The 26,900-nt window shown below is 50.9% G+C and overlaps 8 protein-coding genes across 8 annotated transcripts; 3 read left to right on the top strand and 5 right to left on the bottom strand.

Annotated features, from left to right (window-relative positions):
• Positions 1-1,845: 1,845 nt before the first annotated feature.
• Positions 1,846-2,739, top strand: JCM6883_000589 (uncharacterized protein; the record flags this gene model as incomplete). The annotated part of the gene is made up of 3 exons (XM_076634256.1): positions 1,846-2,076; positions 2,142-2,255; positions 2,356-2,739. 3 exons carry the CDS (start codon positions 1,846-1,848, stop codon positions 2,737-2,739), a joined length of 729 nt encoding a protein of 242 aa, XP_076485765.1.
• Positions 2,740-3,253: 514 nt separating this feature from the next.
• Positions 3,254-9,269, bottom strand: JCM6883_000588 (uncharacterized protein; the record flags this gene model as incomplete). The annotated part of the gene is made up of 16 exons (XM_076634255.1): positions 3,254-3,401; positions 3,465-3,715; positions 3,774-3,929; positions 3,985-5,095; positions 5,161-5,272; positions 5,340-5,556; positions 5,629-5,737; positions 5,805-5,922; positions 5,989-6,305; positions 6,368-6,438; positions 6,497-6,824; positions 6,883-7,142; positions 7,205-7,261; positions 7,328-7,942; positions 8,013-8,108; positions 8,169-9,269. 16 exons carry the CDS (start codon positions 9,267-9,269, stop codon positions 3,254-3,256), a joined length of 5,067 nt encoding a protein of 1,688 aa, XP_076485764.1.
• Positions 9,270-9,824: 555 nt separating this feature from the next.
• On the bottom strand, positions 9,825-11,944 carry GPI16 (GPI-anchor transamidase subunit GPI16; the record flags this gene model as incomplete). Its single annotated transcript, XM_076634254.1, has 7 exons — positions 9,825-10,285; positions 10,350-10,553; positions 10,620-10,682; positions 10,763-10,945; positions 11,022-11,285; positions 11,357-11,686; positions 11,746-11,944. 7 exons carry the CDS (start codon positions 11,942-11,944, stop codon positions 9,825-9,827), a joined length of 1,704 nt encoding a protein of 567 aa, XP_076485763.1.
• Positions 11,945-12,126: 182 nt separating this feature from the next.
• Positions 12,127-15,019, bottom strand: JCM6883_000586 (uncharacterized protein; the record flags this gene model as incomplete). Its single annotated transcript, XM_076634253.1, has 5 exons — positions 12,127-12,780; positions 12,848-14,002; positions 14,066-14,419; positions 14,501-14,649; positions 15,004-15,019. 5 exons carry the CDS (start codon positions 15,017-15,019, stop codon positions 12,127-12,129), a joined length of 2,328 nt encoding a protein of 775 aa, XP_076485762.1.
• A 339-nt stretch (positions 15,020-15,358) lies between these two features.
• On the bottom strand, positions 15,359-18,910 carry JCM6883_000585 (Zn(II)2Cys6 transcription factor; the record flags this gene model as incomplete). Its single annotated transcript, XM_076634252.1, has 11 exons — positions 15,359-16,231; positions 16,296-16,368; positions 16,425-16,653; positions 16,718-16,782; positions 16,848-16,905; positions 16,967-17,141; positions 17,206-17,644; positions 17,708-18,411; positions 18,475-18,547; positions 18,644-18,681; positions 18,758-18,910. 11 exons carry the CDS (start codon positions 18,908-18,910, stop codon positions 15,359-15,361), a joined length of 2,880 nt encoding a protein of 959 aa, XP_076485761.1.
• Positions 18,911-20,955: 2,045 nt separating this feature from the next.
• Positions 20,956-21,750, top strand: JCM6883_000584 (uncharacterized protein; the record flags this gene model as incomplete). The annotated part of the gene is made up of 2 exons (XM_076634251.1): positions 20,956-21,022; positions 21,095-21,750. 2 exons carry the CDS (start codon positions 20,956-20,958, stop codon positions 21,748-21,750), a joined length of 723 nt encoding a protein of 240 aa, XP_076485760.1.
• Positions 21,751-22,521: 771 nt separating this feature from the next.
• On the top strand, positions 22,522-23,608 carry JCM6883_000583 (uncharacterized protein; the record flags this gene model as incomplete). The annotated part of the gene is made up of 5 exons (XM_076634250.1): positions 22,522-22,857; positions 22,924-22,932; positions 23,006-23,261; positions 23,330-23,518; positions 23,589-23,608. 5 exons carry the CDS (start codon positions 22,522-22,524, stop codon positions 23,606-23,608), a joined length of 810 nt encoding a protein of 269 aa, XP_076485759.1.
• Positions 23,609-23,938: 330 nt separating this feature from the next.
• On the bottom strand, positions 23,939-26,744 carry JCM6883_000582 (uncharacterized protein; the record flags this gene model as incomplete). Its single annotated transcript, XM_076634249.1, has 9 exons — positions 23,939-23,988; positions 24,070-24,124; positions 24,197-24,281; positions 24,359-24,455; positions 24,521-25,024; positions 25,112-25,291; positions 25,371-25,539; positions 25,600-25,701; positions 25,761-26,744. 9 exons carry the CDS (start codon positions 26,742-26,744, stop codon positions 23,939-23,941), a joined length of 2,226 nt encoding a protein of 741 aa, XP_076485758.1.
• Positions 26,745-26,900: the final 156 nt, after the last annotated feature.

Below are 26,900 nucleotides of genomic sequence, written 5' to 3'. Positions count from 1 at the left end.
GGAGGATGCGAGGGAGATTGATGGACGCTGACGACTTCATCTCATCTCTTCATTGACTCTCCCCCTTCTTTCTACACCAGGTCAGTTGGCCGATACAAATAACGCTACTACAAGCTGATTGAAGCTGTTTCACCGAGGCTTTTGCATCTACTGACTTGACTGCGAATGTTCGATATTTAGTGTGATGAAACGATCGCAGACTCGATCAGGCTGAGTAGGTGAGTGAAGAGTCTCTGTTTTGTCTCTCTACGCTACTCGAACTGACCATTTGATCGGAAAATCTTGATTTCGCCAAATCCGAAGATCTCGTTTTTGCTTCGGTGACTCGGTTTGCGCTTGATCAGGTACGTACATGATGCACAGCTAGTCGTTTGAACTCGTCTGCGCGCGTTTGTAACGTTCCCTGACGATTTCTCTTGTTTCCAACAATTCTAGGTTTTCCACTTTAACTCTTTTCTTCTCTCGAACACAGCCAGGTATCTTCTCTGCGCTGCTGACTCATTCTACGTTGCTGGCAGTGTAAGTCTCGTTCTCTCTGTTCCTTCCTGGCGAGAAAGTTTTGTTCAGAGAGAAACTGAAGACTCCGTGAGATAGATTGTTCCCCTTTTGAGCGCTTCGTGAGTTTTCCTTTCTCTCCTCCTCGCCCGAGCTGAGACTACGATCGAATACTGACACTGTACTCTCTCCAGTTATCGCTGCTGAATCGTGTCAGCTACTTCTGCGAGTGAGTCAACTTTCTCGTATTTTCTACTAAGTTTGACTTGAGCAGAATCGCTGACCCTTCTCGCTTCTGTATCTATAGGTCATATAACGATGGCTAATCGAGAAATTCAGCTGGTTCGCTTCGTTTCCAGCGAAGAACGAGGAGATTCGGGAGGAAGAGAGGTAATTTTGAGACTTGTGTAGATCGAGTGTAATCGATCTCACGCCTTTCTTCTCAGCTTGCTTGACTACTATGACACTCTGACAAGAGTGGGAGAGCTACTGGAACCCGCTGCGAGCGATATTGAATCGACCACATTTGCGCTTGTTTGCGAAACCAATGCTCGAGAGCACCTTTCAAGCTTGGAATGTCCCTTTCCAACCTTGGAAGGCCCTTATATGCCCAACCAAAGCTAGGAAGACCTTACAATCCCTCTCAAGGTGTCAGAAGGGCAAATAAGGGCAAATAAGGTCAACCAAGGTTTGGTTGACCTTCCAAGGCTGGGAAGACAAAAAAAGGCCTAATAAGGTCAACCTAGCCTTGAAATCCCAACCTAGCCTTGGTTGACCTTAATATTGACTAATCTACCTTGCAAGGTATACCAAGCTTGGGAGGGTCTACCGAGGATTGGAAGGGATTACAAGGCCTTATTTGCTCCAAAGCGGTTTTGGAACACTCGATTTCCTTCGACGCGGACGATTCTTGCCGCTTCTGATGGTAGGTTGGGGACATGCGCCTTATACGTAAATCTGGTATGGTCGAGTGGTCTAAGACGGCAGATTTAAGTGATGTTCTCCAACATTATGTTTCCTGCTCTCGCAAGAGGCGAGGGTTCGAACCCCTCTGCCAGAAAATAACTTTTGGCCCAGGAGAGCTCGTTCTCTTTTTGTTCGAGACTCTGCTCGTCCCCGACCCCCTCTCAGTTGTGTTCTCGCTGTAAGGTGACACGGGACGACCACGAGACGGCCACGGGAGGGGTAGGGAAGTCTCGTAGGAGAAACAAGCTCAGACATCCGAGGAGAAGTTCCGGAGGGAGGGAGGTCCGAGCCTCGTTCCAAGGCGACTCGAGCGTCGATTCGCAGCTCTTCTTCCTCTTCCTCTCTCGCCTTTTCCTTCGCGTCTCTCGCCTCTCGCCTGAGTCGATGTCCGGACATCGCCCCAACTCGCTTCCCTGGACGGCTTTCGATTCGCAACTGAAAGCCCTCGAACGCCTCTTCTCTAGGACGAACAATGTGATCAAGGAGCGTGTCGCCGGCATCAGAACCTTACTCGACCGCTTGGGTAACCTCCATGAGGCGACTCGGTTCAAGCTCTCTGCGGAAGTCGCAGACGCCTGCGAGAAGATAGGGCTCACAGGCCGGATTGGCCAAGTGGTAAGCTTCACTCAATCCTTACCTGTACCGAGCGCAATTCACTGACAAGTTGGTCTGTTCGAAAGCCGACAGCGTCGAAACTCTTCGTTATTGTCTGGGAAGCGGGCGATCTGGACAATTGGGACGCAGATCTCGATAGAAGCCTTTTAGAACAAGTTCTCACATCGGTCTATACCGATGTACGTGGTTTACCGAAGTACAAGGAGATGCGAAAAGAACTGATGTCGAGCGACATCTGGTGGTTACAAAGTTGAACTGTTCTCATTGTTGTTCAAACAGTCCGTGCTCGACGCGAATCCCCCGGTTGCGAACGCTTTTATCCCACAACCCTTCGTGCCGTTCACCTCCGCTTCGCGCACCGTCAACTCTGGACGACCTCCCCACGCGGTACTCAGATCGATGCCCGCGCACGAACTTTGGGCACACTTCTCTCCTCCCGACCCTTATGGACACGTGAATTTTCCTTCCGACGGCGGTCACTCGGTGCCGTTCAACGCCTTCAATGGTATGGATACTGGGTATCAACAACCCTTCCAAAGTCACTCCTACGGAATTGCATCGAATTCGCAATTCACTCCAGAACACCTTGGCTATCCACCTTATACCTCTCCCTCTGACCCCAAGTTTCCTTATTACTATATGCCTCCTGATGGGTCTCATTAGCTTGACCTTCCTCTCGACGACTCAGGTAGCGCCTACATCCTTCCTCGTTCCTCTCCTGAAAGTTTTCTTTTTCTTTTTTCTTTCCGATTTCTACCACGACTCGCTAGCACGGACAGATAGACTCTCCTGCTAGACTCTCGCCATCACTACGATGTAGAAAGATACGAATCCTGGTGCATCGATTGCCCTTCGAGAGTGAAACTACTTAGTTTGGAGAATCATGAGAACGAAACCCGGACTCAATTGAGCCAAACCCAACACGATATATCACCCGAAAAGAGAAGACGGATTGCAGGAGGAAGATAACAAGGGGGGAGGGGAATCAAGAGAGAGTTTCAAGGGGGGAATTATTGCGAACTAATGTGCCAACAGATTATAAACGAGGAGAATGAGAATGCCGTGTATGAAACCATTAACCTTGCGAGAGAGAGAGACAAAGGACATATGGAGAGGGAGAGGGAGAGAAGGAGTACAAATGAGAGAAGAATACAAGAGACGTTTTAATATTGTGGATTTAAAAGACTCGACTTGAATCGTAGGGGGAGGTATCAGATGCGGCTGATAACGAATGACTGCGAGTAGTTCGCATTTCGGATGATTTGCGAGAAGATTGAGGTGAAGGAGATTTCGATAGCCAACCTCCTCGTTCCCAACTACCCGGTCTGTGTTCGACGAAAGCGTCAACGATGAGCTCTGTTCAAGGGCGAGTAAAAGAGATGACGAACCTGTAGACGTTCTCATTCCGTTTCTCGCCATCGGTCGCTCCAAGCATAAGCTCTCGTAATCGATCGAAAGCGAGAGGTTTGAGAGCCCATCCGTCGAGACCCGCAGAGACGATGGTACCTCGTTCACGTTCGGGGAGGGAAGCGGTGACGGCGAAGATGGGGACTCGACTGTTGAGCAGATCGGAGCGACGACGATCCGTTTGCGAAACAGGCGACTCAGCTTCGACTCTTCGAATGTTGCGAGTCGCTTCCTTTGAACGCGAAAGGGTTGTCAGCGCGGCTCAGTATCGGTGGCAAGAGCGAACTTACGAGTCCTCCCATGATCGGCATTTGAAGATCCATCAGGATAATGTCAAAGTTTCGATCTTCTTCGAATTTTCGAACGGCAGCTCCTCCGTGTTCAGTGACGACAACGTCGTGACCATCCTTCTTGAGTCGTTGTTGAATGATCATTCGATTCACGAGCTAGAGAAAGAGAAAGATCAGCAAGCTATAACGGGGAGAGCAAGGAGAAACTCACCTCGTCCTCGACTACCAAAACTCGCATCTTTGGAATCCCGACAGGGTTTGCCTTCGGCATTGCGCCTTTCCGATACTCGCTGACGTGTCGGAAACTGGTGTTCGAGCCAGCGGAAGAGGTCGGGCCGCCGGCAGAAGACGAGACGTTGCTCTCCGAGGAAGAAAAGCCTTTGTTCTTCTGTTCGATCGATTCGGGAGTCGAAGGACGAGGAGTTCGATCCTCGGTGAGAGAACGAGGAAGTGATGGGAGTCGTTCCGTTCGGGGCGAAACAGGTTCGACGACACTTTCAGGCTTCGTGGGCGAAGAGGTCGGCAGAGGATATTTCGATGGAGAAGTTTCATCGGGAGTTCCAGGAGAGAGGGGCGTCGCAGGGAGCTCGAGGGAACCTTTCCGGGGCGAGTTCCGTGTCGAAGGAGTAGAGGACGAGGCTTCGGCAGAGTTGTCTTGACCAAGTCGAGACGCTCGAAGAGGCGTTCTGTTGTCCTTGACAGGGATTTCTCCTCGTCGATCATTCAAAACGCGTCGTAGCGGCTCGAGATGATGTGTACCCGAGGCGGCCGAAGAGTGAGCTCCTGATTGTCCCGATTGAGCCGTTCGGTAAGACATGGCCGAACGAGACGAGCGAGACGAAGTCGAAGGAGCAGATTGAGCGGAACGGTTTTGATCCATGTGAGACGTCGACATCGCGTTGATGAGAGAGTCGATTTCTGAATGATTAGACGAGTCGGCTGATGTTCGGGAACCGTTCGAGGTTTTGCTCTTTCTCCGGATGAGAGGATCACGTTCAGCTCCGGGAACGACGACTCGTTGCGATGAGTTGTCACCTTCGACGAGAGCATCGCCAGTCGGGGGCGTTCCTTTCGGAGAGTTGTCGAGCTGAGCGAGTCGGAAGGGTAGAACGAAAGTGAATTTGGAACCTTCGCCGACTTTCGATTCGACTTGCAATTGTCCCTCGAGGTTGCGAACGATTCGAGCGACGACGGCGAGTCCCAACCCGACTGAGGTTTGTGACTCATTCTCCCTCTCCTGATCCCCGACGGTCGAGACTTGTTCGAATTGACGGAAGATCGCTTCGAGTTTGCGTTCAGGAATACCGGATCCGGTGTCGGTGCTGTAAGCAGAAAAAGGACGGAGTTAGCTCAAGCCTAAGTCACAGGATGATTCTTTCGAGCTCACATCGAGATTCCGATTCGAATCGAATCCTTCTTTTCGTTGAGAGCGTCTTCGACATCATCATCGACCAGTTCTCCCCATTCGACCAGGATCCCACCCTCTTTCGTGTGTTTGACTGAGAGAAGACAGATCCAGTCAGCTCGGAAAGATAGAGAGAGACTGAGCGGCGAAATTCAGCTTACGGGCATTTCCTACGACGTTGGTAACGATCTGTCGAACTTTCGCACGATCTCCGAGTACAGTCGTCGGAGTTCCAGAGGGGTTCTCGACAACATCGAGGGTGATTCCGAGTCGTTCACATTCATCTCGATGAACTGCGACTGCTTCCGTTATGGTTTTATTGAGGTCGAAAGGGTCGGTGAGGAAGAGCTCGTTACCCTTTTCGGTACGAGTGAGATCCTGAAACGAGCGGAGACAGCGATTTGTAAGTTACGGAAGTTTTTCAATCTGAAATCGGAAACGACGACGTACGAGAAGATCGTTGATGACGTGGATCAGGGATTTCGAAGCAGCGTGACTTCGAACGAGGTTGTCGCGGACTTCTCCCTGTATCGGCCCGTCCAGAGCAAGTTCGAGATAGCTGAAAGACCCAAGTCGAGGTTAGTTACTGATCGAAGCAGAAGAGTTGCAGAGGAAGAGGGACTTACTTGATGATCGCGTTGAGAGGAGTACGAACTTCGTGACTCGCGTTCGCAAGTAGAAGATTCGTGAGTTGACTCCTCGCGAGAGCATTCTCCTTTTCTCGCCAAACCGCGATGAATTTACCTATTCACCCTCGACAGTACCTGATCAGCATTGCGTCTGATCAGGGGAGAGAGATTTTGAGCGTACCGTAGACGAGACAAAGAACTCCAGCAGTTTCCTTCTCCTCATCTGTCCAAGCCCGACTTTTCCCCGTAACCTGTTCAGTCCAGAGCTTGAAAGATCGACGAGGTTCGAGAGGTCGGAAATCTTCTCCTTCCGTCTTGTTCGCGTAAGGGTTCCCCGCCCATTGAACTTCGGAAACGACTCCTCGACGGAAGAAGACGATGAAATCTTTTCCTTCGCTCGAGAGGGGGACGGTGAGCATTCCAGAGATGAGGTCGAACCCAGGTGGGTATTCGATATCCGGGAAATCTTGCTTGATGTCGGTCGAGTATTGTAGAGTACTGAGTCGCAATGAACGAAGAGTCAGCGAAACGAAACGGAAAGTCGAAAGAGAACAACTCACGTGTAACACTTGACTCTGAGATACTCGAGAACAGCCAGTAGCTCTTGAGAGTTCTTGACAGGACCGAGAATCTATTCGAGCGAGTGTCAACATGATTTCGCTTCAAGATTATTTGCGGAGTAAACTCACCTTTGCTTCGTCTCCGATACTGAGAATACCGAAATCGGCGTGAAACAAGTCGAGCAAATCTTCCGCCTTCGCCACGATGTATCCCGAAGGATTCGCATCCGAAGCTTCCGTATTGATGAGTTTTCGAGCTTGAAGTCGACGAGCGTAAGAGATTCTTTCGATATTCCGCGAAATCGATTCTCCGAGTAACTTGCAGAGTTGTCGAACGGGGAACGAGACCCGGTGTCCGTATCGACCGTACGTGTGAAGGGCGAGAAGTCCCCAAAGGTCGCCGAAAGCGGTGATCGAAACTGACATTGAAGATCTGACTCCCATGTTTCCGAGATACCTGCGAGGAGACAAAGTGAGCAGAAAGTTACAACGCCAAGGAATGAAGGTGGACTCACTTGATATGAATCGGACTCATCGCTCGAAGATGACAATGAGTCATGTCGAGCGGAGTTTCGACCTCACTCACGTCTCGACAACACAACCGAGCTGTCGGTTGATCTCGATCGTACAGTACTCGAACCTTGTTGATTCGGTAGAGTTCTCGTGCTTGCGCTGGGATGTCGGAAGCTGGGAAATTCAGACCTCGGAAAAGATCCTTCGTTCGAGACCAATCGACTTGTTCAGCGACGACTCGACCGTTCCATTGTTCGTCGAACTATGAGCGAGACTAGAGGTCAGTCAGATGAATCGAGGGTGGAAAGGTATGTCGAAACTGACTTGGTAAACCATCACTCGATCGAACTCTGTCAATTCTCGGAAGACGCCGGCGACGATCTACGGCAATACACGAGGTCAGCATGAGTCTAATTTACTAGTAATCGTGAAGAGTAGGGGACTCACCTTGAGGAACGAAGCGAGATCTTCGGCCTTTCCCAACTGTTCGTTGATCTGACCAAGTAAACCGAGAACATCCATTTCTCCCATCGCCCTCGAAGCGTGTCTGTTCCTCCGTCTCGCCTGGCTCGCCTTCGCTCTCGCCAGAACTCGAAGGGGTTTCGCGAGAGAAACGGTCGATTCGAGTAGATCTGCTTCCGAAGGGTTGATCAACCCTTTCTCGCCATACATCTCGGGTTCGGCGAATCCAACTCGTTCGTCCGCCGTCATCGGTTCGTCGGGTACGGTATTGAGCGGATTCAGTTGATCGTCGACGAGTTCGAGTTCGAGCACGACGAGTTTCGGTCGAGTTTGTCGAGCGGGTCGATGAACGGCGGCATGACAGGTCCATTCGAGTCGTTCGGGACTTTGAGCGTCTCGAGTTCCAGTTCCGGGTAAGCCGAATCCAGAGAGAGTAAACGTGTAAGGTCCAGTTTCTTCGTTCGATGGATCGTTGTCGCGTTCGTCGACGGCATCGAGGGCGTCGAAAAGAGCGTCGACTTCTTCCTCCGGTAACAAGTGCGTAAGACAATCGACTTGGAACAAAGCTTTCGGTGGTAGACCGAGAATGAAACCCGAATTCTTAGGAGAAGGAAGAGATCGAGTTAGTTTTGGTTTCAGTTTGAGAAGAATCGAAAGACGTCGAATTCACCTCTGAGACTTGTCGGACAACCAGTCGATCGTCTTCTGCTTCTTCGAACGCGATGAGTACCCCGAACGCTTGAATCGCTCCGGGAGCGTGAATGGGCTGAATATCGCCAACATGATGAGCGGAATGGTTGTCAGATCGTCAGAATTCGCGACGTACCTCGTCTTCACAGCGCATGAGTTGTCCCTCTCGACCCGTCAAGATCAAGATCTCCCCATCTTCCGTAACTTGATGTTCGAATCGAGAGGTGAGAATCAAAGGTCGACTCGAAGCGGCGCTCGTGCTTCTCGATTTCGTTTCCAAACTTTCGAGTTCGGCGTGATTGTGAGGTTCCTCGATCGGTTGCGGTTCACCTTTCGTCTCTTCGTCTCCGAAATCTCGCTCCTGAACTTGCGACAAATCTTCGAGGTTCTTGCTTCCCTCTTGCGAACCCTCTTCGTCCGTGTCTGGATCTCCGATCTTCGCATGTGTCGTCGGTTCAGAGAGGTAAGGATCGAGGGAACGTGGTTTTGAGACTGAGGATGAAGGAGGTGAATCCGCTTCTTCATGATTTTGACCTTCGACGTTGTTCGTCTGAGTTCTCCCACTCGAATTCCGCCGTTCGAGTGGAGGTCTCGTCGAGCTCGTAACACTCCCGTTCTCCTCCTCTGCTCCATTCTCGCTAACCCTCCCAATGTAACCTCCTCCTCCTCCACCTGATCTACTCCCCGCGGCAGCAGACCTCGAAGTCGATTTAACTGAACCACTTCCCTGACTCCTTCTACTACTCGTCGCCGAAGGGGAAGTGACCTTGTCCTTGTCCTGACTCGCAGAAGGGTACATGACGTTCCTCATCGGGAAGTACCGTGCTGAACTACCTCCGAGATCTGGGGCCACACGAGATGAAGTCGAATCCGCCGAAGAAACTGATCTTTCCCCGAGGGGAGACACGACGTCCGGTGGGACGTTCATCGACGTAGGGAACCCATTCGAGGCGTGTGTACTCGGGGGAGGGAGGGCGATGTAAGAAGGACGAGTCGTAGCGGAAGGTCGGGAGGGTCGGGGACGAGGAGAAGGAGAAGTCGAAGTTGAATTCATACTAGAAGTTCTTCCTATTGGGAACGATCGAACTGCCGCCGGTGGTCCATCTTTACTACTACTACCTCCTGTCTTGTTCTCTGTGTCCTGAGGTCGAGTCGAACGCGAACTACTGGAATTGTGAGAAGTTGAGGAAAGGATCGATCGGGACGACGCAGAGTTCGTTTCTGTTGGAGGGACCATTCGATTGGACTTGTACAGTCAGGTCAATATCTCCAGGCGATCTGATCTCGCGTTTACAGGTTGAAGCGAGCGGAGGCGAACGTCGAGACGAGAGAAGGAGGGAGAGAGGCTTCAAGTGGAGGAAAGAAGGGACTAGAAGGGCAATCGAGAGGGTTCGTAGGCCAACTAGTTCGAAGGTGTCTGCTATAGCTGTAGTATGGTCGATTCTCGAGGTAAACCTCCCGATGGGCACAAAAGTGAGACGAAGTTCCAGATTCAATTTACGGAGCGACTTCTCTACTTACCTTTTTTTCAAGCTCCTCCACTGGAGTCTGGGGTGGCTTCGATCGCGATCGCCTTCGGCAAGGTGATTTTCCTTTCAATATTACAGTACTAACAATCTGGCTGCAGTAGCGAGTGAAATTCCCGTGCCGATATAAGGTCATTGCACGGGCCAACCCGCCTTCTCTCGTTCAGCGTCGACTCTCAACAGGATCTACTCTCGTGATATCGTACAGCTTGCACCCGCTCGACAAATTCGTCCAAGAGAGCGTTGCGAAAAGAATTCATAGAGCTCTATTGCCGTTTTTCTTTTCCCTTCCCTTCTCCTCCTCCATCTCCATCGTCCTCGCTGCTGCTAACATCAACACAAAACCACCTCCTCATCAGTCCATTGACGATACTCCCGAAATACAACGCGATCGTTGTTGAAGTCAGAATGATCACGTTGTAGGGCATTGAAAAATCTGGTAGCGGAAGCGATAAGAGCGTCGTCGGAGTTTGGAGTTTGAGCAGCACGGGCCGCCGAGACGTGTTGGAGGAGTTGGAGGAATCGGAGTCGAGGAGAAGAAGGATCGAACCGGGTACGGAGAACCCTCGATTAGAATCCGAGGGGTATTCGGTATACCACAAAGTTGAGGATTCGTAATCTAGTGTATGCTGAGATGTCGATAGAGGGGGTAGTCGAAGAAGGACTTGTAGAGTGCTAGGTCGAGATCGTGAGATCGGAGGAGTGTAGTCAGTTCTGACGACCGAATCTGTTCCCACCGAACGAGCTCGATTAGTTTCGCCGGTCAGGACGAGCGGAGAACCACGACTTACCCTCTGAGACGGTCTCATTCACTTTGCTTTCGAGAGAACTAACGAATCCCCGAATCCACCACGGCCACGTTTCAACCCAAATCACTTCGATCTCTCGAGCGAGGTTGTTCTTGATTTCGATCCCAATCCTGCCTCGTTCCTGCCCGTAGCCGTTCAACAGTCTCCGTGTTGAGATCGGAAGGGGTGTGAGCTGATTGATGAGCGCTGAGAAACGTAAGGCATAACGTAAGTAACGAGCAGAGCGCAATGGACGAAAGACGAACGACTCACGATAGCGGAAAGGGTTCTCATCAGGCCAAGTCATGCGTACGTCCAGCGTTCCCGACTCGAGAGCTACTTCGAACAAGTAGTCAGAGATCAGCTTCCAGCAACAGGCAAGGCAAGGTCGACCTCGCGCAGACTTTTCGACTCACCTTTTCCCGTATCCCACACGGTCACGTCTCTTCCTCCGACGTTCCTGAGCTCCTTCCCAGCGTCAGGCTCGATAGAGAAAGGATTGATAGAGTCCGTCGGAACGACGAGTTGTACCTCCGAGTGAGAAGCGACGGGACAAGCAGTCTTGAGCGTTCGATCGTACAAGCTTGAGAATGAGAATTCTGCATACGAAGCAAAACCCCAATAAGTCACCTTCACGACACACCAAAGGTTCCTATTGAGAGGACTCAGACGTACCTCTCCTCCCTAATTGACCGCTCAATCGATCTTTCCTCACCGGATCCAGCACACTTCCAACTCCGAGCGAAACGTTGATCTCCTCCTCGAACCGTTTCACTCCTATATCGATCAGGGTCCATTCTCCATCGAACAATCGATGTGGGTTCAAGAGGGAGCTGAGACCTGCGTGAGAAGCGCAAGGAAGGAGCGAGAGGAACGGAGTGAGGGATTCTGTACATGCTGCCGCTAGTCGAGGGAGCGCTAATCGATATAGGCGATGTTCTACCATCAACATGTAATATGTGAGCTTCCAAGGACACCTCGAACATAGAGGGACCTACGGAGGAACTCACCAGTTTCATCCCCTTCACCTTCAAACTCAAACGCCCAGCTCGGACTCGTCGTCTCTCTCTTCGCTTCCCTCCCCTCAATACCCGCACAAAACAACCCTCCGACAGCTCCTACGAACTTCTCCCATCGTTCCTGTTCCTCTTGTTCAGATTCCCCTTCGAGTAATTCCAACCAAGCAGTCAATTCGATTCCACTCGCCGGGAGTTCGGCCGGTAAGTGTAGGGGCCAATGGGAGTACCATCTACCCGAAGAGAGGGTTAGGCGGAAGTGCGTTACGCTGAATTGTCGAGTTAGAGAGGTCAATAGTCGGGGAAGGAGGGAATGATGTTGTGCTGTTCTCTCCCACATCAGTTGGGGTCCACACAGCGTTCAGAGGGAGAGAGAAACTCACTGATCGTATTGGAGCTGAGATTGGGAGCTTCATACGTCCAGGGTCCGGAGAGATCGAACCGAAAATCAGAGTGGAGCTTGCCATCAGGGAAGGGAGTGAGAACTAGCGATTCAGTGTAGGATTCGGTACTGATAGCTGCTATTGATAGGAGAGAACCGAGGCCGAGTAGGAGGAGCGATATTGGAGGTCGAAACCTCATGGTTGGATGAAGAGGAGGAGAGAATCTCTCTCGCAACTCTTTCTCTCGACTCCCCGAGTGTGATGTCGAGAACGTGTCAAATCATAGTCATAACATCACACAGAAACAGAGAGAGGAATTAAGAGAGGAATTCGTAATCGGAAAAGAGCTAGCAAACTATTGAAACAAGAGAAATGGAAAATTTATACTTGAGCTCTCACTCCTCCTCCTCCTCCTCCCGCACTAGTCTGGAAATGAAACCTTTTCTCTACATCCCTTACTGCGTTCTGAGCCGCTTCCGTCAAACTTCGATTCCTTCCATGAGCTGGTCTCGCAGAAAGATTCGGCGATCGAGATGTCGAAGAAGGTGGAGGAGCTAGATTCGAGTTATTCGTCATCGTCGAGGAGGCGTAGTCGTCCTGAGAACGTTGTCTTTCTTGAGGATACGAAGAAGAGGAAGGGAATTGAGGATTCGACCCGGAAGAAGGAAGCGGGGAAGAAATCGAAGGTGGCATCATTCCTGAAGATGCCGGAGTATTCGAAGTCGCTGTGTTTGGGGTTCCTTGACTAGATTTCCTCGCTACGAGACATTGTAACGCCGCTAACCACTTGATTTCGTCTTCTTCCCCAGGGGCACAGACGAGGTAAGTTCGTTTAGGAGTAATGATCTTGAAACAATGTTCGTAATTCTTCTTCCCGTCGCCTCCTCCTCCTCCTCCTCCTACTGATCGAGGGTAATCTTCCGAAGCGGAAGGAGAGAGTGGGAGACTTCGTTGTTTCGTCGGTGGGGCGGGTCCTTCGTATTCGATCGCGTCGAGAATTGCTGAAAGAGGGATTTGTCGATGCATTCGAGTATCCTGAAAACAAACGATTACGAGGGTCAGACTCAATCGTTGGAGAGTAAGAGAGTGAGAAAGAACTCACCATATGACTCTTACTATACATGAGCATGCCACTCATCAATACGAACCATCGCTTTCTCCAAGTTTTCCTCTTTCCTTGTTTCATCAAATATCCCGCCAAAATCACCTTGTTCGGATCTGCGAACCCTCTTTGACCCCCTCCTCCTCCTTGCCGTTGATCCGTAGCTTGCGTGATCGGTGCAGCAGGTGGAGCGAGTTGTTGTTGAACAGGAGCCAAAGAAGGAGGAGCGGGAGGGGATTGAATCGGTTGTTGTGGTTGTTGTTGGAAATACGAATCTTGTTGTTGTTGATGTTGTTGTTTCTTCGGAGCTTTTCCCCCGGCGGCCGCCACACCAGGAGTCCTCCAATCGGGACCAGCGTACGCTTCGAACCCATCTTCATCTTCCGAACTCGAAACGATTCCTCCTCCTCCTCCTCCTCCGGGAGAAGGACTCGGTTGACTAGCTCTCGCATCGTACGAACTCGTCGAATCGTAACCTCCCGTTGAAGACGCCGAGAACCCAACTGGAGGAGCGAGGGATTCACTCCCACTACTGAGGGTACGTGTGAGACCTTGACGTCCAGGGAGTCGGAGTCGTTCGACGTCGCTTGAGAGTTGTTGAAGATCGGATTCTCCGGTGAGGATTTGTGCGTTCGATTGAGGAGAAGTCGAGAGTTGTGGGGCGTAACCTTGACCTTGTCCTCCGATACTAGAAGTCGAAGTGTAAGAAGACGAAGCGAGAACCGAAGGAGAAGTGAGAGAAGTTGAAGCTGTCGTCGCATAACTATGAGGATCGAACGAATTCGTCGAATGTTGATACGGCTGCTGCTGAGCGTTCGGGATCGGAATAGCTGAAGTCAAAGTCGAAGAAGAGATCGGAGGGGAAGCGTAACCGGTAGGAGTTTGAGCAGGAGAATGATGTCCAATTGGAGTCATTGCTGAATTGTCCTCCTCCGTTGGAGTTTCGACCGTCCCAACAGTTTGGCGTACTTTCGCGTCGACTCGAGCTCGTTCGATGTATTGACACCATTCGTGAGCTTCGCGATCGGATTCGGATTTGACGTAGTAGGTTCGACGTGGAGTGACGATTCCGAACGTGTGAAGGTGCTTCTTCATGCCGATTGGTGCTGCCATATGGATCTCAGTGATCGGGATGAGTCGTAATAGTCGGTACTCCTGAAGAACGAAAGTCCTATGAGAGAGTCGCCAACTTTGGAATTGGCGAGGTCCTAGACTCACCTTGTCACTCTTGTACATTGCGAGGTTCCCTCCTCTCAACACGAACCATCTCTTCTTCCACGCCTTCCGTCTCTCTCCCTTCTTCATCAAGTACCCACTCTTTAACGCGATATTCTCACTCAATCCACCACTGTCCCGACTCTTCCTCGAAGGTGCGTACTCTTCCTCCTGAATAAACGCCTGGCGAGGCAAGCGTCGTGCTTGTTGTTGTTCTCCATCGGAGGAAGCGTCGGATTCACTCCCAGATGCGAGAGCATCGTCGGTTTCGGAAATTGCGGCGAGAGGGATCGTTTGACGAGGAGGAGAAGGGTAAGAGGTTTCTTCCTCTTCTGCGCCTGATTGAGGCGTCGAGCCCTGTGAAAGATAACGTCGCCAAATCTTGTCAGACCTGCTTTGAACAGCGAGAGAGAGATTTTTGAGCGAAAAGTTCCTCACCTTTCGACTTTGATTACTCAACCTTCTCTGGAGCTCGACGGATTCGATCGGAATGGAAGGAGGAGATGTAACGGCGGTAGGAGACCCAAGTTTACGTTCAATCTCTTGAGGAGTGAGAGGGACGACCGTCGAAGGATTTCGTTGAGAAGCTGTCGACGGGGAAGGAAGAAGCTGTCAGCATCGAATGCATAGGCTCCCAAAGTTCAGAAAGATGATGCTGAATGCCTCCGTTTGTAAGCTCGTCGACTGTTGAGGGAGAATGAATGAATGCGGGATACCCCGCCCATTTCTTGAGAGACCCCTCTTTCCTACATCTCCCTGATCCTCCTAGCTTGCGTTGTCTATGCCCCAGCGCTTCAATCCTCCAACCGTACCGCAGATTCAAGCGACTGGGACGAGAAAGGGTTCGAGGGTTGGTTTCTCGACTGAGAATCGGTCGGCTGAACTTGGTCGAATCAGGAGAGACGACGGCGATGGACGAAGTGTAGGCGGATGGTACTGACACTGTGGATCACTCATCTTTGCATGAGCGGCAGTCAGGTCGTTGATGAGCGAAACTGAGAAGCCAAGCGACTCGACAGTCGAATTCGAAGCCGACCTCGCTTCAGACAACTTTTGAACTTTCGTGTAGAGATTCACAAAGGAGACGGTCATGTAAATCCATTCACAACATTTTGAAGTAAGAAAGAGAAAGCAAAGCGAAGAAAATTATTTGTCCAAAATCCGAAATTGAAGCCAAAAAAAGGGTATCTGAAGGGAAGAACAGACGAGGAGGAAAGCTATCTCGAGGAAGGGGTAACGTTGAAGTGAAGGTCAAACACAGGCGCAGAGCTGGAAGGGAAGTGAGGTGGAGTCAGATCAAGCTGAACCGTTTTGTTGTTGCGAGTTTTGATTTTGCGACGTTGGCTGTGGCGGGGGCTGCATATTCAAAGAAGAAGCGAAGCTCTCCCAAGCTCCCAAATTGAAGATGTTCCCATCGGGGAAAAGGGAAGGAGTTCCATCACTCGAGATTCCGAACGGATCGAACGCTTCGAGTCCGCCGCTCATTCCTCCAACTCCTCCTGGTCCTGATCCTCCGACATTTCCGTAGAAATCGTTCGGACCTGATCCGGCGGCCGTGTTGAGGTTCAGGGAAGGGTTGAACGAGAGAGTATCGAAGGAAGAGTCGGGGAATGCGAAGGAGAGGTCGGGAGGGGGATTTGGAGCGGGAGGAGCGAAACTCGAGGAAGGTCCGTTCGAAGCCATATTCTCGTTCCCATTATTCGTATTCGATGCAGGAGGATTCGAATTCGTAGCCGGTGGTCGAGGTAAAGAGAAATCTTCGGCTTCTTTCGAATTCGTTCCACCATTCGATTCCTCCTCCTCGTTCTCTCCCGCCAAATGGGTCGATCTCAAACTCGAAGCATAAGGGGACGGTAACGGTCTCTGATTCCCCGAATCCCCGGGAGATTGACTCGATCTGATCAAACCAGTCGGATCGTTCGTTTTCCGATCCGTGACGAAGTAACCCCCGTCTTTTTTGAACGTCATCCTCCAGTCTTGTTCGCGTTGTCGAACTCCGAACGTAGGGTTGAGAGTAGTGATCGCGGTCGTACCGGACGCGGCCGGGGAAAGTCCTTCGGCTGCTTCGGGGGCCCAACGGGAGACGGAACACGCAGTAGTGTACAGGAGACTGATGATCTCGGCAATCTTTGCTCGGACGAGACATTCTCCATCGACGACAACGAGGCGCTGCATTAACCGTTGCGGGTCAGTACTTGGGAGAAAGGGAGGAATTACGAAAGAAGCTTCTCACCTTGAGAACATCTCGAGCGAGTCGCAAAGTGTCGAGAGAAGTCGTATCTCGTCTTCGAATGTGCGAGTGGTACCTACATGAAGCAGGGCGTCAGCGGAGGCACGCCAGAGGAGGAAAGGAACAACTCACTGAATCAAAGAACAAATGAAGAAAGAATAAATCCCCACGAACCAACCTTCCAAGCAACTCTCATGTTTATCGACCCATTCGATCGCCTGTCGTGCCTGACCCTCGACGACACTCCATTGTTGCGCTCCGACCGATAGACTCGCGAATCGTTCGGGGAGTTGGAAGGAGATTCGCATGAACGGACGGGTGTAGAGGAATCGAACGGGAATGTAGAGGAGGTGGAGATAACCTGAGACGAGAAGACGTCAGTTTGAGTACTTGGCGGTAGAAGGGAGGAAAGGAGAAGAACTGACCTGACTCTGGGGAGGATTTCTCAGGTCCCTCGAATTTGAGCTCTTCAGGTAATCCATCGACCCATCTAGTGAGGTCCCGAATCCGATCCAGTCAGTCGCAAGAACAGACACTGGAGCATGAACGACTCACGCAGCCAAGTCTGACACAAGCTCTTTCGCATCTTTCTCCGAAAGCATCAGAATTCCAGCTGAACGAAAGCTCGTCAGCGCTGAACGATTCTACGCGAGATGAGCTGGAACAAAGCTTACTGGGAGAATAGACAGCCTTGAGAATCCTTCCCAGCAAGACTGAAAGGGAGATGAGAGCGCTGTTGAAGAGGTAGGGACGATGATCCGAATTGAAGTCTCGATTTGGTCGAATGTCAAAGACGGAAGGTAACAAAGCATCGCAGTCTGCCAGATCAATCATCATTGGTTGACCATACTGCCGAACCCGAGCGAGTCAGTCTCGATGAGTCGACACGAAGGAAGAAGGAGTTACGACTGACGATAGCAGCCATCCAACGATCCGCGATCAAACAACCACCCCAAACCCTTCTCCTCAACTCTGCATGATCCGCTTCACTCTGTTCTTTCCTCTCCGTCCCCAACCTCCTGTGTAATCCAAGATCCTGTGCCATCCTGATCGCTAATCCGAGGATGTTCCACGTTTTCGACGCTGCCGTTCCTTTCTCGCTTTCTCCGGTGAAGGCGTAGAGAAGGAGTGCTTGGATATTCGGAATGTTTGAGTTGTCGAGAATGTCTTCGGATCGAAGGTGAGAACGGATTGAGGATTTGAGAGTGCGAAGGATCGCGGGAGCGACGTGATGAGAAAGGGCAGAGACGGCACAGATGCAGTTGAAGAGGAGGGCCGTGGGCCGTTCGGTACCGAGGAAGTCGGCGCGAGAAACGATCGGGAAATGAGTCGCGTGAGTCGTGAAGAAGTAACTATTCGAAAACGTCAAGTTTGAGCTGATTCATCTTAACGAAGAATCAGAGAGCGTAACTTACTTGAGCAATTTCTCTGCGTCTGAATGTTCGATACCCTGAATCGCTACCGGTGCTCCATCTCCCGAAGGTTCTCCATCTCCAGCCGAAATCACTCGAATGAACCCATCTCCTCTCTCGTCAACCGACAACGTCTGCGAGTATTTAAAGTCGAGAGGAATGATACGCTCGGTTGGGAAAGTCGAAGTCGAATGCATCAGATGAGAGATTGAAGTATATCCAACGATTCGAGGTTCTTTCCGAGGGTAAAAATTTGAACTGTGAGGGAAACTCGTTGGAGTCGTGCCGACGGGATCTGAACTCGGCGAAGGCATCTGAGGAGATTGATATCGATCACTCCTGATTCCTGAAGCTGTAGCAGATCGAGGGGGATAGGATTGTTGCGAATGAGGTTGAGGTTGAGCGTAATTTGCTGCGGCGTGAGGTTGAACGTGAGCTGAAAGGTAAGGATGTTGCGAAGTGGAGGGTTCTGGATGTGATGGAGTGAACGTTGGGATGTGAGAGGGAGGTGGTGGAGGGGGAAGAGGGAGAGAAGGAGGAGAACTTTGATCTGGATGTGGTCGCTGAATCTGATTGTGGAGGGCTAAGGTTGCTGAACTAGTCGCGGTCGGTAAGTCTACGGCAGCTCGTGCGGCTTCGACTGTCTGTTTCTCTTGTTCTTGCTTTTCTCGTTGTTTCTTGAAGCGAGTCTCTGAAATCGGAAGGAACTGAGATGGGAAAGGAAGAGCCGTTAGCTTTCTCCACTCGTTCTCTTCAATCTGCGCACTCACCCAAGTACAATCAAGATGATGTTTCGAACAGTATGTACAGATTGGAGGTTCGCTGTCTGGAATCGGATTGCACCTAAAGAGAGGAGAGAGACATCAGTTTTGCTCGCAATTCAGCTCAGGTGATCGCCTTGATGACCCCTCGAGAGCTCTTGGGACCTCTGAAGCTTACCTGATCTTCTTTCCTCTGCAAATATCGCAAGCTCGGCTCTGATCGAGACGAAGTTGGCCGAAAGATTTCGTCAGCTATCTTTCGAGCCGCACAAGTGCGGACCGGCCAGCTCACGATCTTGGCTTTCTTTCCACCATTCGCAGGTGTCCCAGGTGAAGTACCGTCACCATCCGTTCCGTCCTGCGTTGAAGCAGTCGACTTTCGCTTTTTCGGCGCCGCGTTCTTCCGAGGTTTGCTAGTCGAAGCAAGTGAAGGCGTATCTTCCATCTCGTATCTACTGGTACTAATTTCCGGTCTATGGCGAGCCGGTTCGAGTTGTGAGAAAGTCGAGAAATCAAGCGGATTCGGAACGATGTTGAGGCTCGCTTTAGGGCTGAACGGTTGCGCTAACTTCGCTCGTGAGGTAGCCGGGGGTGCTGAAATCGGATATGTCGACCGTCGGTCTGATAGGAGATGAGGAAGAAGGAAAGCATCGGCTCACGCGGAGATGATTTCGAATTCTATAGCTCCTATCTCCGCTCCTCTCATTCGAATCGTTCATTCAGGTAGTCGACCTCTGCTGGTCATAACGGAACACCTCACCTTCTCGTGGATTGAAACAAGCCCGCCCTCGACTCAGGAAGTCGAAATCCACCCAAGACAGACGGCGCGGTCAGTCTCCTCGGTTCGGATGCGCTGCAGGCCTTGGGGGCATCGCTCAGGAAGAGACTTGAGGAGTGTTCAGAGTCGAGGCGGCAAAAGCAGCTGCAGTGGGACTTCAGTGGAAAAGTTGATTCTCTCGGGACGTTCAGGTTCGCACGTTCACTCGCCATTCGGTTGAACGATGTTGAGGGGGCGCCGAGCTGCTCTGATCAAGAATATCTAGGGGGTGAACGAGGCGTACACAGGAATCCTCGGAATCCGAGCCTCAAGACCTCAAACTTTCCGCAAGAAGATGCGCTTGCGATTACTCAGAAGAGCCACCGATTCGCCTCGCTGATAGTGCCAAATACAACAGCGATGAATACTGAACGCTCAACGTTCAGCTTGAGACTCCGGAAGAACATTGACTCGAACACTTTCAAGTTCGTTCCGAATACCTATCGCGATGCTCTCGTCCTACCAGTCCCCCTTCATCCGATGCACTCGTATCTATTCGCTATTGACTGAGTGGACTATACTGCCTTAGACTCGACAGGGTGATGGAAAGCGTGCGGAGTAAAAGTAATTGCGAAAGAAGTGGTCACGAAGCTTTTATGCAGAGTTGTTTCCGCCGAACCGGCGCTCCCTCCCGTGGTAGAATGGAGACGTATCTATTCAACTCACGACAGGGTTGAGCCGGTACAATAAGGACTAGAAGGCAGTCTCCACGTTACTCGGAGTCGTCGAATGCTGAAGGAGTGGGAATTTTCCATTCACTTTCCGAGGTCCGTTTGTCGCTTGGAGCTCTGTAGCATCAGGGCTGACGCACTGAATCTGAGGCTCGTGGGAGCAGCTTGATCAGGGAGGTTTCCAGGATCTGCGAAATTGACTCTCGCGCGAGAGAATTGCGATAACGAACAATCTACAGTACTCTCTCTACGTCAATAGATTACGAGCGTGGACAGTGGAGATTTATGCAGTTGCGCGAAGGGTCGAAAGCACGTCGTAAACTTCGTCTTCAAGGGCATTCGCACATTCGTCTGCGATTCGAAGGCAGTCGAGCTTTGACCACCACCTTCTCTACCCGTGTCACGCCCACAGAGAGGTCCGTTTGCGCCCATGGATCTGACCGTCGACTCCGCCGATAGAAAGCAAAGCGAATTACTTTGGCGTTTGCGAACGAACCCTTCAAACTGGGAGTGACTCCGATTGGACAACGTCCCTTCTAACCCGTGCAATCGAAGGATCGACAGAGACTGGATGAAAAGGAGAACAGAGCAGCAGAGAACGAGCCTCGACCCGATCGGAATGCGAACCATCGAAGAAAGTCTCGAAAGGAGAACAAAGAGATTTCGTCGAGTTCTCCTCCACTCTCGGTTTGCGAGTCTTTTGATTGCACCCTTGCGCGGGACGCCTCATTGAAACACACTGTTTGACGCGGATAGCGAAACGCCGGAAAAGCATTCTCACGGAAAGTATTCACTGCAGAGCTGAGTTCAACTCTTTTTGAGTCCGTCGACTCTTGACTCCCTCTTACACCCTCGGGACCAACGTACCTTTCAACCCCACCGACAGCTCAGTGCTTCCCGAGTTGTCATCACCGCTCGAATTGCGGAATGCTACCCACACAAAGCCTGAAGACGAAAAAGTCGATTCGGGACGAGCGAAGCGGAGGAGAAGAGCTCGACAACATGTCACTGGAACAGCTCCTGGAAAAGGTTCCTCGAGCTTACGTTTCGAATGTCCTTGCCCGCCTAGGTGAGCATGCATTCCGTTCATAACGCTTTGTTCACAAAGGCGCAATTTCTGACTTCTCTCTCTTCTTATCAGCTCCGAGGCTGCTCGCCGGGATCAACTGCGTCTCTCTTCCACCTTCCGAGTCTCAAAACGTCGATGCGCTTCCACCACCGACCCACATCTGCACCTACGATCCCTCAAAAGTCTCACAACACTCACCGTTCCCTCCCGACTGCTTTCTCGCCTTCACCTTTCCACCTTCCCCTTCCTCCCCGACTCGTCTTCTCGTCCCAGCCCATTCTATCTTCTACGCTCTCGAATGCCCACGACTAGCTCCCTCCCTATCCCTCGTCGACTCTCAAACAGAAATTTCGCAACCGATCCCACGCGATCAATTGCGTCTACCCGTTCATGGTCCCTTCGAGCTCCCTTCTTACGACGCATTCGTCACGTTCCATTCCTACCTTCACGATAAATCCCCCTCTCGACTCCTACAAAGCTTACTCGTACCCTCTCAGCCCTTTTCGCTTCCTCCTTCTCCTCCCCCTTCTCCGGACTCTTCGCCCCAACCTCGTATCAGGAGTTTACCAGGCGTCGTAAGCAAGGGAACGAAGAACGAACAGCACGTGAAACGGATTGAAGAGATGAGGAGAACGGCTGAGACGCTCGGATATGTGGATGAAGCGTTTTGGGAGACGTTGGCGAGAGCTGAGATGATAGTCGCGGACCGACAGGCGGCTCGTAGGTAAACGACTACTGTATGATGACGGTGTCCCAGTCGGGAAGCGCTTGGATTACCCTCGTCGACGAGCTCTTCCTCGTGCTTTTCCAAAGTAACTTCAAGTTCTCTCTATGTGTTGTACAGTCTCTCGTTGTTCATACCCCCTCCGATGTCCCTGATGTACCACTCTAGTTATACATCTGTGCTGCTACCTAAGACGTAGCCTCTGTAGCCTTTCGATTGACCCGAGCGCAATTTTCGATTCCGTGTTCAGAGTGCTTTCTTGTCGTTCCCTCGTCACAGCAGTCGGTTGCCTGACCTCTACGCCTCTCATACAAACGTACATCCTCTGCCTAAATAGCTCTGCTAAGCTCACTCTTCGATTTTCCTCTTGCGAGAGACTATTTTTTCGACGACGACGACGACGCTTTCCGATGTCGCTCAGATTCGACTTCGACAAACGGTGAAGCTGACAGCTGAAATCGATCGACTTGAAATTTCTCCAGTTTTTTTCGAGAGAAGTCGGTCAGCGAATCTCTCGCTTTCTCTCTTCTTCTCTCCACTTTCCTTCGCGCTTTTCGTCTGCCAGTACACCCTCCACTTACCCTTACCTTACCCTTACCCCTCAATCAACGTAAGTGCTCTCCTTCCTCTCGTTCTCTTCCCCTTTCCCCTCGAATACGTCACTGAACTTTCTGTCTCTTCTCCTCCTCCCCTCTCGTTCGCTGATCCCGCTCTCCACCCCTCCCTCACACTCACGACCCACTCATCTAACGCGCACCCGCGAGCAGTCGCCAAAATGTCTTCCCCTGATGACGGACTCCCCCGCGCTATCCCTCAACTCCCCGATTCCATCTTCGAGATGTTCTCGATGAAAGGCAAAACGTCGATCGTCACTGGAGGATCTGGAGGAATCGGATTCGCCGCTGCTGAAGCGATCGCCGAAGCGGGAGGAGATGTCGCGCTCGTGTACAATTCCGCGAAAGGAATGGACGAACGAGCAGAGGAACTCTCGAAGAAGTTTGGAACGAAGGTCAAGGCATACAAGTGCGCCGTTTCAGAGTACGAGGCAGTTGCGAAACTCGTTCAAGATGTAAAGGCCGACTTTGGAAGGGTCGACGTTTTCATCGCAAATGTGAGTCGACTTTCTGTACAGCTATGCACTGCATGAATTTTGTACTGACTCTCTTGATCTATTCAGGCCGGCATCGTGAGTCGAAAACATCAAAAGTACCCCTCGTTGAAGCGAGAATCACTACTAATGACGTTTCTCTGTCTCACAGGGAGGATCTGGACGAGTCAACGAACTCTCTGTCGAAGAATGGCGCAAGATCCAAGCGGTCAACCTCGACTCTGTCTTCTACGCGGCGAAGGCCGTCGGCCCCGTCTTCGAAGCTCAAGGATCGGGATCTTTCATCGCTACGACTTCGATCTCCGCTCACATCGTAAACATCCCTCTCGATCAATCGGCATACAACGCCTCAAAGGCTGGTGTCCTTCACTTCTGTAAATCTCTCGCTCGTGACTGGCGAATGTTCGGTGAGTAGTTCTCGCTTCTCAAAGTCTGTCTTTCATTCGCCGACTTAGTGAGCGGAATTGCCCCACAGCTCGCGCCAACACGATCTCCCCTGGATTCTTCGAAACCCCTATGGGAGCCGCCCCCGAAGTTCTCTCGACCGTTCACCGTCAATCGGTTCTAGGTCGTCAAGGTCACGTTAAAGAACTCAAGGGAGCTTTCCTTTACCTCGCTTCCGGAGCTAGTACTTACACTACCGGTGCCGATTTCCTCGTTGACGGTCCGTTGCTTTTCTCTCTTCACTCAGAGATTTCGTTTCACTGATTGAGGAAGAAATCGCACGTTCACAGGTGGTTACACTCTCTCTTAAAAAGGCTGGCTTTGGGTACAGTAGTAGATCAAGCGGTTTTTTTGTCCGTACGCAGTTCTTATCGGGTTGTAAAAAGAAGAATATTCAGCATCATCATCTTTCTCTCAAGCTCGCTATTTCGAGAGAGTAGGAAAAGTGCGTTGCAAAGTAACGAGAGAGAGAGAGACGCGAGACGAGACGAGAGCGAGAACGAGCACAACCAAAAGGAACTAGACACAACACGACCACAAAAAACGAGAACGAAAACGAGACCATTTCGAAACCACTTCGAGGTGAAGATTTTCAAGCGAGAACGACTATTCTTTCTTTCCTTTCCTTTCGCTAAGCTCATCAAGCTTCAATTTCACCAGATTTCTTGAGTTTCAACTTGTAGTTACTGACTGTGAACGTCCACAAGGGGCTTCGTCAGTTTCCGAAACGAGATCCGAGGAGAAGAAACTGAGAATCGGTTGTAGACGTACTTTCACGAGAGATTTGATTCGTTTGCATCGCATTATCAGGCCAAAGAGCAGCCATCTGAGGAAAAGAGCGCGAGAGAGGGAGATTAGTACTGTGCTGCCCGAATTGGGAGCAAGCTAGGTAACTCACCTTTGCGTAAATGACTTTTCGAGCCGTTTTCTGATTGTGAGGTTTTTCAGGGTTTTGATCACGAGTCGTTGATTTCTCCAATTTCCTACTCCGCGTGAACGAGGATCAGCGAGCGTTCAAAAAAGGGAAGAGAACGAGAGAAGAGAGAAAGGAAAGACTGACTGTTTCTCTTCGATGAGACCCGATTTCGTATCTTCGTGATCGGCAGCCCAGTAGAGAGCTGAACGTAAAGTATCGTTGAATTTGAACTTGAATTTGGCTACAATCGAGTGATCTGTTCGTCAAATCTCCAATCTAAAAAGGAGAAGTTCCGAGTAGACTCACGTTCTTTGTCTTCGTCTGCAGCAGCACCATCCGTTGCGGGAGCAGGAGAATCATCCGCACCCGGCGTACCAGTCGTCGTCGAGATCGCCGGAGCTCCAAAGACCGGAATCGTGGGAACATTCGCCGCCGCCGCCGCCGGAGTCGAAGGAACCGAACTTCCATCGACTTTCATCGCACCAGCACCAGCACCACCATTCTCCTTCTCCCTCGACCATTCCTGATGAATCTCTTCAAACTCCTTCTTTTGTTCATCATAAGATTCCTCGATCCCTTCCCTCAACAATTCGAAACAATCTTCTTGTTTCTTCGTCAAATCGTTGATTCGTTTCGGGAACACTTCACGTTTGACGAGTTTTGTCAAGGTGAATTTGTTGTAGGGGAAGATGGAAGGGAGTCGAGAGAAGAAATGGTCGTCGTATTCGTTTAGTTCGAGGGCTCGGTAGGCGACTGAGGTAAGAAGTTCTTTCAGATGAGGGGGGAATTTGTTTTTCACTTCGTATTTTTCTATTCGAACACCAACAACGTCCAGTTCCTCATCAGTAATACGTACACTCGAAGAGAGGAGGGGAGAGTGGTCGAGGTGAGACTGACCTTTTTCAGATTCAGTTTTGAGCATTTCGAAATTCTCTTCCATTTCTTGCGAGAATTCTCCTGGTTGTCTCGCCGGTTTCGGTGGTTCGCTTCCAAATGTCGGAACACCTCCAGTCGTCGTACCGAACGGAGTTTCAATCTTTCCTGACGATGATCCAGCTTGAGGAGTTTCGATAACGACTGCGAAAGGAAAAAGGAAAACGAGTTCAGTCAGTCATTTTGATGGTTCCTCGCATGACATGAGAGCATGAAAACGTACTCTTCTTCCCATCGGCACCAATGACGACTTTCTTCGTTCCAGCCGCTGAGGCAGAAGGGCGTGAACGTTTCGCTCCTCCTCCCCCTCCTCCTCCTCGTTTCGGTGCCAAATCGACATCGCCAATACAAACAAAGTAACCCTCTCGTTTCGGACGATGGTAGTGACGGGGCTGAACGAATCCCAGTCAGTACCCAGTTCGAGTGTCGAAGAAAAGAAGAGCAAAACTCACTTCGTAGAGAGCGAGTTCAGTATCGTCGACGAATGGATCTTCCGTATCGTATCCACCGAATCGACCGACGATGACATTAGGTCCACGTTTACGTTTCTTTGGCTGGAGAGATCGTCAATAAATGATACTAGCTGGTTCAGAAACGAGAAAATTGAGCTCACTGGAGGACCAGCTTCGTTATCTCCTTCAGCTTTCGCCTTTCCTTTGTCCTTCTTCCTCCTTCCACCTTGTCCATCACTTTCACTTTCTTCCCCTCCCCCACCGTTCGTCGCATCTTTCGGTTTCGCAATCTCATCATTCGGTAAAATTCCAGCATCTTTCGCCATTTGAATGACGTTGTATTGAGGAGTGTCGCTAGAGGCGTTGCGAGCGGGGAGAGTAACTTCGAGTCGTACGGTAGGGGGAGGTTTCTTTGGTTCGAGAGGTGGAGGGGAAGGAGAACGATTCGCGGCTCGTCGACGACGTTTCTTTTTCTCTTTTTTGGGACTCCCATTCGCGGTTTCTCCTCCTTCAGTGGTAGTAGCTCCTCCTCCTCCATTCGAAGTCGAAGCTTTGATAGGCGATTTAGGTTTCGTAGGATCATCCCCTTGAGCGTCGACCATTGAAACATCTCCATTTTCATCCCCTTCTCGTTCTTGTTCTCCCGTTCCAATTGAAGAAGCCGTATCTTCCTCTGAATCATCTTCTTCCGAATCATCCTCGTCATCCTCTTCCTCCTCTCCTTCTCCGCGTTTGGCCCTACTCGTCGAACCCTCTTCTCCCTCGATTCCCGACTGATCGTCTTCCCCCGAAGTCCCACCTTCCCCTTCTCCCTCTTGGTCATCCTCTTCTTCCGTATCCGGTTCATCCTCTTCCCCTTCCGTAGCTTGCGCCTCCCCTTCAGAGAGCGGTAACTCTTCATCCGAACTATCAACCACCACAATCTCCCTCCCATCCGGTCCTTCCCTCACCGTAGTACTCTTACTCTTATTCCCATTCGATGATGATGATCCTGGTAGTTGTTGTCCATGTTCGTCGAGTCCATTGCGTTTAGCTTCGAGTATAGCGTTGCGTTCGAGTTTCCCAAGCATCGAATTGTTGTGTTTCAGGGCGTCTTGTTCCGCGAAGGGATCCCCGTCCGGATGAGTATCGGGTAAGGGAGGCATCTCCTGGGAGGAGTCGAGTCAAGCGAGTGAAGGGTTCGGGAGAAAGAGAGAGAGAGAAGTCACTGAACGCGATTTCTTCATCTCTTTACTCCGCTTGGGTCGATACAAGCTTACAAACACTCTGGAAGGCCTTATGATCAAGCTTACGACCTATTG

The sequence above is a fragment of the Sporobolomyces salmoneus genome, assembly GCF_050403485.1.
Source record: "Sporobolomyces salmoneus JCM6883 DNA, S_salmoneus_JCM6883_v1_ctg55, whole genome shotgun sequence".
NCBI classification, from domain to species: domain Eukaryota; kingdom Fungi; phylum Basidiomycota; class Microbotryomycetes; order Sporidiobolales; family Sporidiobolaceae; genus Sporobolomyces; species Sporobolomyces salmoneus.
The sequence above is the reverse complement of the archived record's forward strand: the minus strand, read 5'-3'. Positions and strand labels throughout refer to the sequence as shown.